At 34.0% G+C, this 18,793-nt stretch overlaps 2 protein-coding genes across 3 annotated transcripts in view; one reads left to right on the forward strand and one right to left on the reverse strand.

The window, feature by feature from the left end:
• Positions 1–18,793, reverse strand: part of LIAS (lipoic acid synthetase) — a 475,402-nt gene that overhangs the window by 79,226 nt on the left and 377,383 nt on the right. The gene's annotated exons all lie outside the window — the stretch shown is intronic.
• PDS5A (PDS5 cohesin associated factor A) overlaps positions 1–18,793 on the forward strand; it is a 140,557-nt gene that overhangs the window by 59,640 nt on the left and 62,124 nt on the right. For both annotated transcript variants that reach the window (XM_082728863.1, XM_082728864.1), the window contains exons 8-16: positions 431–571; positions 4,076–4,191; positions 6,793–6,887; positions 7,751–7,896; positions 9,823–9,974; positions 11,592–11,705; positions 14,302–14,383; positions 15,679–15,727; positions 15,954–16,093. In XM_082728863.1, the coding sequence (XP_082584989.1) occupies positions 431–571; positions 4,076–4,191; positions 6,793–6,887; positions 7,751–7,896; positions 9,823–9,974; positions 11,592–11,705; positions 14,302–14,383; positions 15,679–15,727; positions 15,954–16,093 (1,035 nt within the window). The remainder of the gene's footprint in view (positions 1–430; positions 572–4,075; positions 4,192–6,792; positions 6,888–7,750; positions 7,897–9,822; positions 9,975–11,591; positions 11,706–14,301; positions 14,384–15,678; positions 15,728–15,953; positions 16,094–18,793) is intronic.

Raw genomic sequence — 18,793 nt, forward strand, 5'->3', positions numbered from 1 at the left:
CCCCCACCTTTAAGTATTCTTTATTACTAAACTCATGGCAAAATTAGTCAGACTTAAGTAACAAAAAGATTGAGACTTTAAAATTTTTCTATTATAAGGAAATTTATCTATGAAATTTTTTATAGTGAATTGCATAAACTATCAAAGTTGTTTTGTTTTTATGGAAGATTCCTAGAAATACCATCTTAATTTGAAAAAAAAGCTAACAACTGAATTCCTTTTTCCCTATTACATTCATAATTAGATATTTAGAGGTTAATTCTGTTTTAGTGACTATTCTATCATATATTAGTAACTGAAATCTGTTTCATCTCCTTCAGTTGTATATGTAATGCCTAATTATATCTTTTTTAGACAGGTTTATTAAAAAAAGTCTGTCCAAGTTTTTAAGTGAAATAGATATTTTATTTTTGTTTAATATCTCCTTTAGTTTTTCAATCAAGTCCTGGTGCTGGGAAGATCATCAGTAAGTGATTTGTCAGAACATGTATTTGATCTGATTCAGGAACTTTTTGCAATAGATCCTCATTTGTTATTATCTGTCATGCCGCAGCTTGAATTCAAACTAAAGGTAGGACTGACTATAAGTTTTAAGTTTTTTAAGCTTTAAGAAAAAAATTTATATGTAACTGTAAAGATATAAATATTGTTTTTCTCTTATAAAAGAATAAAATGGGAGTTTAGTTTATCTTCTTACAGTTAGTTAAGGTATACATTTTTAATCATATCAGTAAAACAGTCTCATCTAGGTGTAATAGAGTTACATGGGAAAATTATAACTCTCTTAGTTGTTAAAATCTGATTAACAGAGTGACACAATAATAGATTTGAAAAATGGTATTATCCCTTGTAATACATATTATTTTTTTTTAAGATTTTTTATTTATTTATTTGACAGACAGAGATCACAAGTAGGCAGAGAGGCAGGCAGAGAGAGAGGAGGAAGCAGGCTCCCTGCCGAGCAGAGAGCCCGATGTGGGACTCGATCCCAGGACCCCGAGATCATGACCTGAGCCGAAGGCAGCGGCTTAAGCCACTGAGCCACCCAGGCGCCCTGTAATATATATTATTATTAAATAGTATTTATTATTAGGTAGATACATTTTCAAGCATCAAAACATTTCAAACTGACTGCTCAAAGGATCTTCATTATAACGACATGAACCTTCCATAGTATAGATCAAGGACAAAACTTTTACTGTATGACTTGGGGCATATCTTATTTTTTATAGCCAAGTAAACAAGGGATTCATAACTCCTCAAAAAATATGAAAAACTTTTGACACTCGATCCCCTGTTCCAATTGAACTATGTGAGATAACAGCTTACATTTGCTCAATATTTTCAACTTTGTGAAAGGTTTTTTATATCTAATATCTTATTTGATCTTTAAACTGTGGTATAGTTAGGACCAACATTATAGTTTTGAGTTTTGAGATGAAAAATTTAAGATGAAATAATTTTGCCTAGTTGCACAGTTAAAATGGACTTGTTAGAACTCCAGTTTTCAGACTCTTTCAGTATATATACATGATGGTTAAGAATTGTCCATGTTGGGGGTGCCTGCATGACTCACTTGGTGTTAAGCATTCTGCTCAGGTTATGATCTCAGGGCTGTGAGATAAAGCCCCATTGGGCTATGCACTTAGTGGGGAGTCTGCTTCTCACCCTCTCTACCACCCTACCCCACTCAAAAGCGCTGGACATGGAGCCTGTTTAAGATTCTCTCTCCCCTCTTTCTCTTCTCCCCCTCCAAAAAAATAAAGAATTGTCCATATTGTCTTTATTATAAATATTTATCACTTATAGTATAAAAGGACATTGTACCAAGCTTCTAAGAAAATCTATTACTTGAAAAATATTAAATGAAGAACAAGGTTTAGAGTCACTTTTTAATATTGAGTTTATTTTAACAGCCTAAAGATGTTTCCATACCAAATTATTTCTAGGTATAAGGCATTAAAATATTTTCTGTCAATAGAGTGTGAATATGAAAAGTCACACCTCTTCAGTCTTTAAATAAGATTGCCATGATAGATGGGGGATGGAATTAAGAACTAGTTTTCTAGGTTTCTGTGTGTGGACTGAGACACCACCTCAGAGACACCAAATGGTTTTTGCACCAAAATCAGTTTACCATCACTATAATCATATTCCAACCTCACTCAAGGAATGTATTTTAAATTTTTATAAGGTAGGAGGGCAAGTTGTTGCTCAGTTTCAGTAGTTAAAAATATAAATATAAAATGTCACATCATTTGAAATAATCACTAAGTCACTGAAGTGTAGTCACAAACAAGTAGGATAAAACTTCCACTTAATTTAGTTTTTGACGTTTAGGCAGTAGACTGATTTTTCTTCCAAAAAAAAAAAAAAAAGTCGTGTTGGCTAGTTGATTGGATTTACTAAAAGGTCCTGATCTGCGTTGTGGTCACATTGCTTGAGAAAAATTTTGTCAAAGAAAACAGTTTTTTTAATTACAAATATTAAAGCTTTATACCATTTTCATTTTTACCTCTTTGATAAGGGTGCCTGTTTTACCCACAAAACTGCTTTTCCTGAAAGATAAACTATTCATAACAAAGACCATATCCCATGTTCTTTATTTTTTTAACCTGCTTTTCCATGAGTATTTTTTTATTGGATATCTGGTATTACTGTAGACACACATTGTATATGAATGGTTGAGAAAATTAGCAATTGCTTTTTGTTACTGCCTTTATTTTCCTAGTCAATATGTGGTTTTTAAAGTTTCACATTTTACATGGTTTCAGAATAACTTAATTTATAGTAAGATGTGACATCACTAGTGAAACTGAAACAATTCAGAGCATATATTGATTCAGGATAAGAAAATTGGAGGTCTTTATAAAAAAAATTTCAAACTAAGTTTTGATTTTTTTATAATGTTCTGTTTTGCTGACCTTTTAGATCTTCTTAATATTCTTGTTATTCTATTAAAATGAGTTTTCCTGGGGTGCCTGGGTGGCTCAGCTGTTAAGCATCTGCCTTTGGCTCAGGTCATGATCCCAGGGTTCTTGAATCGAGTGCCATGTCTGGCTCCCACCGTGTCTTGGTCCCTGTTCCACGGGAGCCTGCTTCTCCCTCTCCCACCCTACCCCACCCTACCCCACCCTTGCTTGTGTTCCTTCTCTCTCTGTCTCCCTCTGTCAAATAAGTCAATAAAATCTTTTTAAAAAATGAAAGTGAGTTTTCCTGAATCATGACATTCTTCAGTGTTATTTTCTCCAGTAACTTGGGGGATCTCCGATTTTGTTTTGTTTTGTTTTGTTTTCAAGATTTTATGTATTTATTTGAGATAGAGCAAGAGTGAGGGAGCCAGAGCAAGAGCTGGGGGAGGACAGAGAGAGAGAGAAGGGGAGCGGGAAGCCTGATGTGGGGCTGGATCCCAGGAACCTGAGACCATGACCCGAGCCAAAGGCAGAATCCTGGTCGACTGAGCTACCCCAGTGTCCCTAGGGGATCCTTGATTAAAATTTCATATATCAAAACCTTAATTGGTAGGAGTTTATGTTGGAGTTCAAATGGCAGAAAGATTTCTTATAAGAAAACTTAGTAGGATGGGGGCCTCCCGGGTGGCTTAGCCTGTTAAGCACTCTTGATCTCAGAGCTGAGTTCAGGCTCCACATTGGGCTCCACAGTGGGTGTGGAGCCTACTTAAAAAAAAAAGAGAGAGAAAGAAAGAAAAGAAAACTTACCAGGGTGGGAATTATTTGCAGCTTTGCCTTTCACAGAATTTTTTCCAAGACTCTTAGGGAATGTTAGAATTGAATGATTATCTTAGTATTTCTACAGTGTCTGTGTAGATTGCAAATAAGCAGTGAAGTAAGCATAAATTAGCAGTTGGAGGGGGTGTAAAATAAGAACAAAGAACAAGATGATGTGACATGGAATCACATCAATTTCTACATAGTAAATGAGAGCATATGATATTTTAAAGTTCTCATCGTTGTAAGTGGAAATAGGAAACTGTAGCTTCTCAGGAATGATTCATGTTGTTTTCTGTAATCTGATGAATAAACTTTGGCTTCATTTATTTTCTCTTTTTCCTTAGAGCAATGATGGAGAAGAGCGATTAGCTGTTGTTCGACTTTTAGCTAAATTATTTGGTTCTAAAGATTCGGATTTGGCAACACAGAATCGTCCTCTTTGGCAGTGTTTTCTTGGACGGTAAGAGAATATATAATTCTATGGATTCTGACTTGTATGTTTTGGAGGCCAGTCAGTATGGTCCATTTGATTAAACCACTCGTACCAAAACTTTAATTGATATGTGGTGGGTTTTTTGTTTGTTTGTTTGTTTTTTAAGTGTCTGTTGCTCTTTCTTGGAGAACAAGTTACACATCAGATTTTTTATGAAGAATGCTTATTATTTACCACATAACACTTTTTAATCTTTCTGTGCTACAATAATGTCATTAGAATAAATAGGTAGGCAATATCTGAGAATGTTCCATCTTAAGATTTTTAAATCATGAGACTGAGGGACGCCTGGGTGGCTCAGTTGGTTAAGCAGCTGCCTTCGGCTCAGGTCATGATCCTAGCGTCCTGGGATCGAGTCCCACATCGGGCTCCTTGCTCCACAGGGAGCCTGCTTCTCCGTCTGACTCTGCCTTCCACTCTGTCTGCCTGTGCTCACTCTCTCTCGCTCTCTGACAAATAAATAAAATCTTTAAAAAAAAAAAAAAATCATGAGACTGAAGACATAATGATCCAGCCCATGCCATTTTTCAGTCCAATAATGTATTCATTTACTAGTGTTTATTGTTTAGATCTGTAGCTTATCTAATTGAATGATGTATGTTATGAACTAATTTGGTATTATAGTACGATTTTGAAATTGAAAATGACGTTGCTCTTGATTCAGATAATTTTTAATGTTCCTTCTCGAGAACTTAGAATTATTAGGATCTATTCAACTTGATGATAAGGTTAAAAAATATCTTTGAAATTTATCAAATTCCCTCTTGCATTCCATTTACATGTTTCTTGCTTCAGACCATGAAAAGTCTGTTTTTACTCTTAGTATTCTGGAGAATATTTAAGATTCATCATTGTTTAATTCAGCTGATTCAGAAGGTGGGCTTAGAAATTTTCTTAAATTCATTATAATGATCCCAAGTTAGATTTGCCAGTTATATTTTGATATTTGAGAAATCTCTGATACTGACGATCTTAATTTGCTTAGACCAGGCCATTTTGAAGGTCTGTAAATGCTGGCTATTTTGAATAATTAAACTTGATTTTATGACAACTTAAAATGGAATGAAACAACTAACAACTATACTCGTCAATAAACAAAAGAGGAGTGATTCTGTCCTTGTGATTGCATCGATGTATATAGCAAAACCAATAACTTATAAAAACTAAATCAACTGTAAGAAACTTCTTATATTCATAATTTTATATTCACTGATATTTCTAATAGTCAGCCTCCTTCATATTTCTACATATGAAGCATTCATTCATTGAATTCATTAAAAGGAAGAAGTATTACCAGTGTATCTGTTTTACTGTATTATTTCCCTTAATTATTTAGCAATAAGTGTTTTGATACTTTGTAATTTAGTTGATCGTAAATGGTAATGTTTTCATTTTTCTCTGGCAGTTAGAAAAGCCTGGGTGGCTCAGTGGTTGGGCCTCTGCCTTTGGCTCAGGTCATGATCTCAGGGCCCTGGGATCGAGCCCCACATTGGGCTCTCTGCTCAACAGGGAGCCTGCTTCTCTGCCTACTTGTGTTCTCTGTCTCTGTCAAATAAATAAATAAAGTCTTAAAAACAAATGTTTAAAAAAAAAAGAAAATTTATAAATCCTAAAATTATTGTAATTTTAGTCTTTACTTAGGAAAGTAAGAAAAAAGTAAGCTTTATTTATTAAGACGTTTATTGGGGCACCTGGGTGGCTCAGTCAGTTAAGCATCTGCCTTTGGCTTGGGTCATAGTTCTAGGATCCTGGGGCAAAGTGCTCCCTGCTCAGCAGCGAGTCTGCTTCTGCCTCTCCCCTGCTTGTGCTCTCTCTCTTTTTCTCTCTCTCTCAAATAAATTTAAAAAATCTTTTTTTAAAAAGGCATTTATTATATAACTTTAATTGGTTATCTTATGAGATTACTTTAAAAATAGTTTTGCTTTTTAAAAACAGATTTTTATAATTAACAGTTGTTTTTAAATTTTAAATTTGAGATTTGCTAAGTTTACCTTTATTATGTACAGGCTGTGATCTACATGTGGTGTTTCATATTTACTGCATTTTTACGGTACACTAAACCTTTGAAAGAGTACTTTAATACAAGTTTGTCCCAGCATATGAAACTTTTTTGTTGTAAGGCAGTTATGACACATATATTTTATGAACTTACCTTTGAAGATCTAAATCTGCCTCTCATATGATTTGTTTTCTACCTCTTCGTCCAGTATTTTCCCCTTTTAACTTTTATCAAGTAGATTTTGTAGGTTTTAAATTTTTATTTTTTGTTTTGTGTTATAACTAGGCTCTTAAATTTGGGGCTCCACAAAGTATGTAGTTTGGGTTGGGGGATGTGTTTATACTTTTGTTTTAGCATGGTAGACATTGTGTTTTCAAAAATGTTTTTGTGAAAATATGTATTTTTTTTATATTCTCCCTTCAGAACATACTGTTATTATAAAGTAACACACTTTTTTATTGGTAACTGTTGTTTATAGGCACTTATGTAATATAGATATGAAAATAATTATTTATTTGAAAATAATTATTTTGCCTTACAACTAATCTTCAACTACCCTTTCCATGTAGATTTAATGACATTCACGTTCCTGTGAGGTTAGAAAGTGTGAAATTTGCCAGTCACTGTTTAATGAATCACCCAGATTTAGCAAAGGATCTCACAGGTAAGCTGGCTGATTTATTATAAATACGAGAGTAATCACACAAATATATATTAGATGTGACCTTTGACCTTAAATTTAGTATCTGAAGAGGTTTTAACTCTGCCTCTACTTCAGTTTTTTATAAATCCTGGGCTGATAAGTGATTTTTTATATTTATACAATAAAATTACTCTTGAAATCTTCATATTGTAATCCTTCAGGATTTTTTGGAAATCATAGTTAGAGGAGGTAGACATTGGGTTTGGGCACAAATCATTATACCTATATGATAATTAAATTTAGAAACATAACTAATAATAATCTGGAAAGTGATTATCTCCTGGAGGAGACTAGAATTTCCCATTCTTAACTTGAACATTGAGCATTTGAACTTGCTTGTTTGGTATTGGCAAATAAATGATTTTTTGTTTTTATTTTGTTTGTATTGTAATTAAGTATCTTTTTTAGAGGTCATAGAATTCTAGTTACTCTGTATTTTATATTGTGTAATATACAGAAATATACCCATCAGCAAACTTGCTATAAGCATTTTTACTCTTTTTCTTTTACTTCTTTTAATTTGTATTGTAACTTAAGTTCTGAATATATAAATCAGATATTTCATTGTGATTTAACTTTTTCACAATAGTTGAGGTAAAATACATTATTTATTAAGATGTGACTCCAGTAAGAAATAGTGTGGTATATTTTATTTTGTGATTATGTAGGGTATTGTCACATCAAAAATGATTTTAATTCATGCCACTTTTTACAAACATTGTTTCAGTATGGATAGAAGCCTAAAGCGTTAGTCTTTTCTGTCATTCTGAACATGACAAGTATCATAGCTAACATTTAGCTTTAGTTTTTTTCTCTTATTACAGAGTATTTGAAAGTTAGGTCACATGATCCCGAAGAGGCTATTCGGCATGATGTCATTGTTACTATAATAACAGCTGCCAAAAGAGACCTTGCCTTAGTAAATGATCAACTCCTTGGCTTTGTAAGAGAAAGAACACTGGATAAACGGGTAAAATCTGAGGAATTTTATTCTTTTGTAATTTATTATATTTAAAATGTTTGCTAAAGACAAATTATTTCTAAAGTTTTAATTTACCTTTTCAGTTATGAGTTTCAATAGAATAGTGAGTGATCACCTATGTTGTTTTTCTTACAGTTACCATTTTCAGAAGTGACCGCGTTGCATAAACTTAGCTGGATCTATCATTCATTGGGCTAAAAGAATATCATACTTTATATGAAAGTGATATTTCTATATCACTATGCCATGCTAAGCGTTGAAGTGACAGTTGTATGTTCAGATACTTTTTTATGTGATTTCCTCTCTGTGGTTACAGTTAAAAACATGATTTGTTAAGGAAGACTAGTACTAAGAACAACAAAACCTGTTGCTAAGGAATAGTGTCAACTGTAAGCCAGAGACAGACATGCAGGGCAGGCTGATCAGGCATCATATTAACAACTTGAACACAAGTTACCTTTTCATTGTGCTGTTTTATTTGGGGAATAGTTGAAAACACACTATCCTCGTAAAACCAGTGTCCTTTAGCAGTAGTTTCAGAGTAAAACTATATTTCTTGGTTATAAAATACAGCAAAGGTATTCTTTAGGTTCTTTCTAACTATTTTGGTAGAATAGTCAAGTATGTCAGGTAGGCGCTGTTTAACATGTTCAACTGTGTCACTCATTATAACTTTGAACAAGTTTTTCCTCTTGGCTTTTATTTAAATGAAATGAAGCTCTACCTGTCGGTTAGCTAGTAACTCTCCCACCCCCACCTCCATACACACACTTGATTGAAGGTATTACCATTTGTATTATTTCTTCCTTTTAGAAACATGTCACTCCTGCCTCTGCTAATGTTTGTTTATAGTTTCTGAAAGAGTTGAATAAATGAATCTTCCTAAGGCTGTGTGATATGGTTATAATAGCATCTACTGGAATTTTTTTTAGGACCCCAATTTTGGTGCAGTAAATTAGATGACCTTGTGTATAGCCTTTCTGAAATTTGGGGACAGGACTTATTTTTAGATTTCACTGCTTACATTATTTGGTTTCATGTGTGATATGTCAAAGGCATATATGTTATGTTATATTATATGGGAACAAAGTTTCATTCCATCTAAATAGCCTAAAAATGAGGAAATTATACAAAAGATTGTAAAGAAATATTAATGTAAATAAACCAAAGATTATATGCTCTGATTTGTTGAGACAAATATCTTTTTTAGTTTTTTTTTAATTACATCTCACTGTCATGGTTCTAACTGTAGGTTTTTATAGTCTCCTTTTTTTATCAACCTTCTTCCTGCCACCTTTCTTTCCTCCTAGCAGACTGTTCCAGTCTCTAGAAGTCCCAAAGAGTCTTCTTCCACTAACTAGTATGTGGCTAGGTAAATCATTTGCCCTTTTAATCTATAAAGTAAAGAAGTTCACTTAAAATGATCACTAAGGTGCTTTCCAACTTTGTAATTTAGGATCCTGATACTAAATTTTATTTTTATTCTGAGTTAATATCAAAAGGAATGTAATTAGGATAAAACATTACAGATGATAGGGCTTTTGGTTGCAGGGTAAATCACATACTTTATCTTTTACGTTTTCATCAGTTTTAAAACTGGGGCATATATTTTAGAAAGAATCTAATGAAATCATGTGCAAGATTTACTACTGATTGCTTGGCTGTGAGGGAAATAAATTGGTAGGTGATTTAGTAGTATTTGCATTAGACAGTTTTTTAAACAGTCTGATTTATAAATAGGAATATTCAAAATTATTGGTAAAGCAATTTGTTGCTTCTTAGGAGAATAAGTATTATGCCAGCTTAGGTACATGTAAGTCTGATTGTAAAACCTAGTGAAGAAATGCCACTTTTTGCAGATTTGTATACTAAAGTTTGGTATCTTGCTCATTCAATAAACTTTATACTTTTTAGTGGCGAGTAAGAAAAGAAGCTATGATGGGTCTGGCTCAGCTTTATAAGAAATACTGTCTTCATGGTGAAGCAGGAAAGGAAGCTGCAGAGAAAGTCAGCTGGATAAAGGACAAACTTTTGCATATTTATTATCAGAATAGCATCGATGACAAGTGAGTCTGGCATGTTGGTAGAATGGTTGACTTTAAAAGTGCTTTTGATTTTTTTGACATATAATATACTCCTTAATTTTTTAATTGTTTCTAAATTTGGAAATCACTTTCTGCATATTTATACATTCTATGTTTAGATAAGGCTGGTATAAATTGTCAAGTAGCATAATTAATGAAGTGGGTATGGGCTTTGGGGTCAGACCAGAGACCAGATCTTCATTCTTCACCTTATTAGACGTGTGCTTATACACAGCTGACTTCTGTGCACCTTGGTTTTATCTAAAAAGTAATAAAGCTTTCCATACAAGATGGTCATGTGGATTAAGTAAAAAACGAACATAAAGCTCCCTAGCCCAAGCCTGTCAATATGAGACTATTCAGTAACTGCTAGTTACTATTTTTACTTTTTTGCAACACAATAGGTATCAATAGAGGCAGTGCTATGATTTTTTTTAATTGAGGAACAATTGACACATAACAATTATAGGCATATAACATCATGATTCTGTATTTGTGTATATTGGGAAGAGATTGCCACATTATGTCAAATTAACATGCATCCCCATACTTGTTAAAAAATTTCTTTCCTCGTGTTAAGGACTTACATTGTTTCATTTTCTGAATATTGCTTGTAATTCTATATTGAGTTGTAGTAATGATTTTGGTTTTTGCAAAGTGCTTTGCAGTGTTTGATAGAATTAGCCTGATAACTTCTGCCTCACTGGCTGTGTATTTTATTGATTAATGAAGATTTCTTGTATTGTCTTATTCTTGTGGTTCTAGTTAATAAATATAAGCTTAGCAAGATGGTTATTCCAGTATCATTAAGGAATTTAGACTGTGGAGAGAAGAGAGATCAGATACACACAGGAAAAGCTAAATTTTCAGGAAGTAGTAATATGAAGGAAGGTCCCCCTGATTTTAGATGACTGCATGGGAAAGGAGTTGGATTGTAATTGGAAGAAATTAATGTGTATGGGGTGGGGTTAGGTTGTTTTGGTTTGATTTGGAGGGTTTTCTTTCTTTTCTTTTCTTTTCTTTTCTTTTCTTTTCTTTTCTTTTCTTTTCTTTTCTTTTCTTTTCTTTTCTTTTCTTTTCTTTTCTTTTCTTTTCTTTTCTTCTTTCTTTTTTTGAGAATTAGCTGTCCATGACTGCTAAGTAATTTCCTATAGTTCAGAAGTGGTGAAGAATAGCTGGCACAGCCTCGCACCCTGTATTTAGGAATAACATATAAGCCCTTTTAGAACAAATGTTCCATACTGACAAAAAGTGAAGCCACCATAGCTCTAAATTTTAAATAACATAGCAACCATAGCTCTAAATTTTAAAATAACTAACCCAGGGTACCTGCCTGTCTTAGTAGAGCATGCAACTCTTAATTTCACAAGTTCAGGCCCCACATTGGGCATAGAGAGTACTCCAGAAACAAAAAACAAGAGCCACTAACAATCAAATAAAGACCGTACTCCAAGAAAAGGAACTGGTCACCTACTGATCTTTTCCACTGTATTTACACACATAAATCTGGTATCTTTGCATGAGGTGGTTAAAATATAAAAGGGCTATTACTTCTAAAAAACAATAGAATAATTGTTATTGGGATTTTTTGTTTTATAGACTGTTGGTAGAGAAAATCTTTGCTCAGTATCTTGTCCCCCACAACTTGGAAACAGAAGAGAGAATGAAATGCTTGTATTATTTATATGCTAGTTTGGATCCAAATGCTGTCAAGTAAGTTACTTTTTAAATGATTGTTTGGAGTTAAAAATTTTGTAAAATTACTTTACCTTATCTAATTGTTGATGGGATTATTGCTGCTTCTAGTTAAATCAAGAACCTCAGGGTGCCTGGGTGGTTTATTCCTTTAAGGGTCTGACTCTCCATTCTGGCTTTTTGCGGGGAGGGGCTGGGCATGGAGCTTGATTAAAGATTCTCTCCCTCTGCCCCCACCCAGCCCACCCCTTACACTCACACATGGTCTCAAGGAAAAAAAGAACTTTAGATAATGTTTATACAGAAAATTTTTAGAAGTTCAGATAAATTAAAAGCAAAAATTCCAGTATGTGTAGACATATTTGGCAGCTGAGTCAGTAATACAGTTTCAGGGATTCAAAGAAATCCCCTCGTCAAAATTACTTTTGTCTACCTGTTGAAAGGGATCTAAATTACACTATTGGAGCTTTACAGTACAAATCCTAAGGACTAAATACTGCTTCTTAATCAGGATAATATATTCAGATCACCCCTGTGTAGAATGACCATATGATTGTTTGTCTGAATTGGAATATTTTTGAAACTGAAAGGCACTATTAATATTTTTGATCCGTACTTGGCATAAACTTTAACTGTCCCAGGCCAACTAGAATGTGTGGTCATTCCATTCTAATAAAGCTTTTTAAAAAGTAAACGTGTCCTGTCACTAAGAATTCTGATTATTCTTTTTTTTTTTTTTTAAAGATTTTATTTATTTAATAGAGAGAAATCACAAGTAGGCAGAGAGGCAGAGAGAGAGGGAGGGAGGGGAGGAAGCAGGCTCCCCGCGGAGCAGAGAGCCCGACGTGGGGCTCGATCCCAGGACCCTGTGATCTTGACCTGAGCCGAAGGCAGAGGCTTTAACCCACTGAGCCACCCGGGCACCCCAGAATTCTGATTATTCTGAAAAGAACCTTAGCTCGTGTGTGTGTGTGTGTGTGTGTGTGTGTGTGTGTGTATTATTATAATATGTGTATATTGTATTTTATGTATTTGTCTTTTAACTTTCATATAATTTCAAGCTTATAGAAAAGTTGCGGGAAAAATACAAAGTGTTATGATATGCCTTTTACCCAGATTCGTCATTTGCTTTATCATTTTCCATTTGCATATACTTTTTCTTTCTCTCTACATAAATATTTTTTTCTGAACCATTTGAGAGTAATTTGCAAACATTAGATCCCTTTACCCCTAAATATTTCAGTGTTCCCTAGGAGCAAGATATTCTCTTATAAGACCAGAGTACTCTTACCAAAATCAAGAGATTTAACATTGATACAATATCATTGTCTAATCTAATGTGTATTTAAGTTTCCTCAGTTATTCCAGTAATGTGCTTTATGAGGTGTTTTATTTTTCATTCTAGGATTACAGATTGTATATTTCATTGTCATGTCTCTAGTTTCTTAATTTGGAGCCATTCCTTGGCCTTTCTTTATCTTTTATAACTTTGATGATTGGGAAAGAGTATTGCATGGTCCGGTCCAATTTTGTAAAATATCCCCTCAATTTGGGTTCATCCAGTGTTTCCTCATTATTAGATTGGGCTTACGCATTTTCAGCAGAAATTCTACAGCGGTAACTTATGTTGGGTCCTTAGTGTATTATATTAGGGGACATTGGCCATTTTTAAAAATTTGCAGGTGATTCCTGATGCTCACCCTAGGTAGTAAATCCCTGGCCTAAGGTTTTGATCTCTCTATATTTCAAAATATTGGCAAATAATACTCCAACATAGACTAATATCTCAGAGATCCCTCTGGGCACCTGGAATTATGAACTGGGTTTGTGAGAGAAGAAAAATTGCTTTCATGGAGAGAAGGAAGTCTAGAATAATAAACACTCAAGTTAAATTTGATGCCTTGAATCTGCATCATTTCTGTGAAGTTCACTTCTGCAGCCCTTCATTCATACCTCTTTAGCCTACCATGAAAATGCCTTTATGATCTGATCCTTTTCTGCAGTATGTTCCCGCTTCCCGATGATTCTTCATTCACACTCTCTGCCCCAAGTCTGTAAAAAAAAAATTTTTGTTACCTATCCCAGGCATTTTGATGCCATTTTATCTTTTTTTGTACTAGAACATTCTAGTTTCCTCTGCTTAGAATGTCTTTCAGTCCAGGGCACTTGGGTAACTCAGTTGGTTAAGTGTCACTCTTTGGCTTAGATCATGATCTCGGGGTGCTAGGTTCAAGCCCCACATCTGGCTCCCTGCTCAGTGGGGAGTATCCTTCTCCCTCTCGCTCTTCCCCTCCCACAACCTCCCACTAAAGCTTTATCTTCCTCTCAAACAAATAAAATCTTTAAAAAAAAAAAAGTCTTTCAGTCCCCATTTACCTAGAAGATCCTATTCATCCTCCTAAAACTTCTTAAATACTTTCTTTCCTAAGAAGCCTTTTATTTACTATTTTAAACTAACCTGTCTTAATCCCGTAAATAAATGCTGGTGCTGCTGCTTAAAATTTTTAAATAGATGGAGAAGCATGGTGTATCTATCCAATACAGCAAGAAAAATAGTAAAGTTGAATAATTACCAGATTATTATATTACATATTTTTTTTATATTTATTAACAGAGCTCTCAATGAAATGTGGAAGTGTCAGAACATGCTTAGAAGTCATGTACGAGAACTGTTGGATTTGCACAAGCAACCTACAGTAGGTTCATGATTTGTTTAAATTAATAGTTTGTTATGGTCATTGCTCAGTTTTTGTGTAGTTACATATATTGAAGCAAGTAAAAACTATTATTGTTTTCCAAATTTTGGTTACACATAATTTCTCTAGTTTTCCAAGCTGTATTTTCACTGTAAATAAATATAACAAAATTTTATTTTCTAGCATGAACAAATAAATGGTAATTTCTAATTTATCGTTTTAGATACTAAGAATTTATATATGGTTCATCCATTTTCAAATAATTAGAATTAAACATCGAGATAAAATTTTGTGAGAAATCATGATTTGCTTTTTTTTTTTACTCCATGATTTTGGGTCCTTCATTGTAGAGTCAATATCAAATTAGGTACCAATTCTATAAATATGGCAAAGTCAAATTAACAAAAAAATTCTGCCCAGTGTCATCTGGAAGATGGAGGAAAGAAATGTAATTAATTTCTTAATATATTTCTAAATGTGTTTGCTATCAGAATAGGTGTTCTTAACTAGGAACTTGTAGACAGAAACCCTTCAAGGGTCTATTGATGCTAAAGCAAGGGTTGGCAAAATTTTTTTATAAATGATCAGATTACAAAAATTTAGGCTTTACCAGCCATAAAGTCTCTGTTGAACTACTCAACTCTGTTTCCAAAATCACAAAAGCAGTCATAGACAATATGTAAATGAACAACTGTGACTGTGTTTCAGCAAAACTTTAACAGTAACAGATGGTTCATGGGACCATAGTTTACCGATTTCTGATCCAAATTATTCCAATGTCATACAAATTTAGTAATAAAGTAATGCTTTATTATTGTGTTGGATTATACAAAATTACTTTTTGGAAGGCAGAGGATATTCTGAGGTTACTTAAGTAATAGGCCACAGAATAGTTAATAGAACTATTCAGAATAGGAAGAAATTTTTTTCTATTCTTAACATTTTTAGTTAATTTTCTTTGATGTATGAATTCACAGTAATTTTGATGATAATTATTTCCATTATCTTCAGTTCCATATTCTGGCAAGATGTTTTCCTTGTGGAAGTTATGTACTCCTTTTTAATATTTAAAACCTCTTTATGACATCACCTTTCCTTCTCTTTGTCCTGACTTAATAGTTGTTGCCACTCCACTGTTCTTTGTTATCAACTTAAGGTAGAGATTTTCTGGTGACTGGTTTGTGATGTTTTTTGTTTTGGTTTAGTGTTTTTGTTTTTTTTTTTTAATGTGTAATTGGATTTTCTTACAGAAATTTGGTAGCACATATGACTTCTGTTTCTGTTTTAAATTTCAGTCAGAGGCTAACTGTTCTGCCATGTTTGGAAAGCTGATGACCATAGCAAGTGAGTTTGTTTATTCATTCCGTATAGATGTGTAATAAACATCAAAACAGATAATTTACATAATGGGATTATCAATTTAATACTAAGTAAAGGAAAGTAATCATCTTAATTTCTAAGAACAAGTGAGGCTGATTATTTTTTGATAGCTCAGCATAATTTTTAAGAGAGCTTGCTTTTAGTTTCGTAGTTTTTCTTTTATAATACTGATTCTCTTTCAATTTTACAGAGAATTTGCCTGACCCTGGGAAAGCACAAGATTTTGTGAAGAAATTTAACCAGGTTCTTGGTGATGATGAAAAATTACGATCTCAGCTGGAGTTATTAATCAGCCCAACCTGTTCATGCAAACAGGCAGATGTTTGTGTGGTTAGTAAATTATACTTCTGCACATGTTCTTTTAGCTTTGCTTTGTTGAAATTTATATTTTATTAAAGTTTGCTTTACATAAATTATTTGTGTTAATTTAACAATATTGTGAACTCAAAATTATCTGGAACTATATCTGTGGTTAGCTTAGCTCTCTTACTACTGTTTAGCCAAATTCCAGGAAAAATGAGAGAACTAAGCCAGGGAGGTTGGTCCTAGGAATTAAGCAGGACAGTATGCTTTGTATTTAGTAGTAAATAGAATTTTCTAAATGCTTAAGTATGTATGCATTTTCTTCACTCACGTATTAGCATAGAAGTAACCCTTGTCAATAAATTAGCAGCAGTTACATTGCCATATATGCATTTATAGATAAGGTAATTCCTTTTAGGCTTTTGTCTTCATTCTATTCCTGGATTCTTTATTTTATAGAAAACCAGTATTCATTGAAAATATCAGGAAGGAAAACTTCATCCATTCATTTATTCAGCATTTTTCTGTGTTTGAATTTCAGCTGTACCATTAACTACCAGTGTGACCTTTAGTAAGTTCTTCAGTATTTTGTAGCCTCATTTTTCTCATCTATAAACATTAAAAAACTTATAAGATGATTAGAAAATTAGTGGGTTGTATCTGTGCACATATATCCTAATGCCTGGCCCTGCACTGCCCTTTAGGATTTAAATAAATTATATTTCCGTTGTATTACATATGTTACAACTACTGTGTTTGGGACCAGGCTTACAGAGCTGAGTAAGAGAAAAGAAAATTATTTCAGATATTTATGTCTAACTTTGTTCTAGAAAGAATTAGAGTGCAATAATTATTTGTGTATAAAGTGATGAGGACTATAATAGATGTATATACAAAGTGGTCTGAGAGCATGGAATAGGTATTTTTTTTATTCATTCTTGGAATATTAGGTCTCTAAGTGGATTTTTTAAAAAATAAGAATGAAGAAGAGATGAGGGGAAGCTAATTTAGGGAAGAGAACAGTGGACTCTTCTCTTCCGCCTAGGGATGAGGAGATGCCAAGTGCTCAGACTGCCTCTGCTTTTGCCCTTCTGAGCAGGGTGGTTTGCTGAAAACAGTTAAAAAGTTGCATTTATGTCTTGGGCATTTAGTATTCTAGTTCTAGAGTACTGTGTCCTGCAGGGTATCTACTAATGTAATAGGATCATAGAATGAAATATTTTGAAAAGACCTTAGAAATAGTTGCTTTAAGGGCACTAGGGTGGCTTAGTGGGTTAAATGTCCAACTCTTGATTTTGGCCCAGGTCATGGTCTCAGAGACATGAGATGGAGTCCTACATGGGGCTCAGCGCTCAGCACAGAGTCTGCTTGAGATTCTCTCTCTCCTTTTGCACCTCTCCTGGCTTACACGTGCTCGCTCACTCGCTCTCACGCTCTTAAATTAATAAAATCTTTTTTAAAAAGGGGGGATTTCATTTTACAGTTTTACCTCATTTTGCAAATAAAGACAGTGAATTTTAAGGTTTCAGCTGGTGATAGTAGCTGAGCTGCAGGTAGAGTCTAGATCTTACAGGTCCTGAATAGTGTTCTTTCTATACATTCCATTGTTTGTAGGAGGAGCCAGTACAAACTGAGTACTCCTCAACAAATGACCTTGAGAAAGAACAATCAAGGGGTGTTTTTGGTCTGAGAAAACAGAAATTGAGCTTGAGTTTGAAAAAATTGCAAATAACATGAATTCCTACTATTTGTCAGACCATAAATATCTTAAGAGTTTCCAAATCCAAAAAGTATATGTAAAACAGATGTTTGTAACCAAAATATCTCAGGATGAATACCATGGCCCTGCAGTGCAGCCAGGCAGCACTCCTGATTTTAGCAACCCGCAAAGTAGATATGAGGACCACGGTTGCACTAGGAAGAGCACGGTAATGATACTTTTTAGTGGGTTTGAAGGGGGGCGGTTATTCTGAGGATATTTTAAGTAATGGACCACAGAATAGCTAATAGAACTCTATTCTAGAAGAAAAAATTTCTGCTATTCATGTTTTTTAGTTTATTTTCTTTGATGGATATTTCACAGTAATTTCTGGCTTTTACATTAGCATTGTGTATTCTGAGTACATTATTTAACTTATCTGTATATTCTTGAGTATAAAATAGGACTTATAATACCCTTTAAATTCTCAGAAGAATGACTACTGTTAGAGTTTTTGCTGTTTTCCAGAATATCTATATAATTTTGTCTTTATCCACAAGGGATGCTGGTACTAGTTAACATATATCCTCTAGTATCACATTCCTCTTTCCCTGACAGTTTCATTCTGAAGTTTTAAGAAAAGAACAAAGAAGAATTAACACAAACACTGGGGTACCCGCGTGGCTCAGTCGTTGGGTGTCTGTCTTCTGCTCAGGTCATGATCACAGGCTCCTGGGATCCAGCCCCACATCAGGCTCCCTGCTGAGCAAGGAGCCTGCTTCTCCCTCTCCCACTCCCCCTGCTTGTGTTCCCTTGCTCACTGTGTCTCTCTCTGCCAAATAAATAAATAAAACCTCCAAAAAAAAAAAAAAAAGAAAGAAATACACAAAATTTACCTCCTGTCGCTCTATGTAGCTTTTGCTCCATCTCTGAGAATCTCTTTCTGTCCCCTGCTAATGTGTATATACTACCACTTCCTTTTTTTCTAAATGGCAGTCACTTCTCAAGAGGTGACCGTTACTCAGTAA

The sequence above is a fragment of the Mustela nivalis genome (genome assembly GCF_964662115.1).
Source record: "Mustela nivalis genome assembly, chromosome: 4".
Classification (NCBI taxonomy): domain Eukaryota; kingdom Metazoa; phylum Chordata; class Mammalia; order Carnivora; family Mustelidae; genus Mustela; species Mustela nivalis.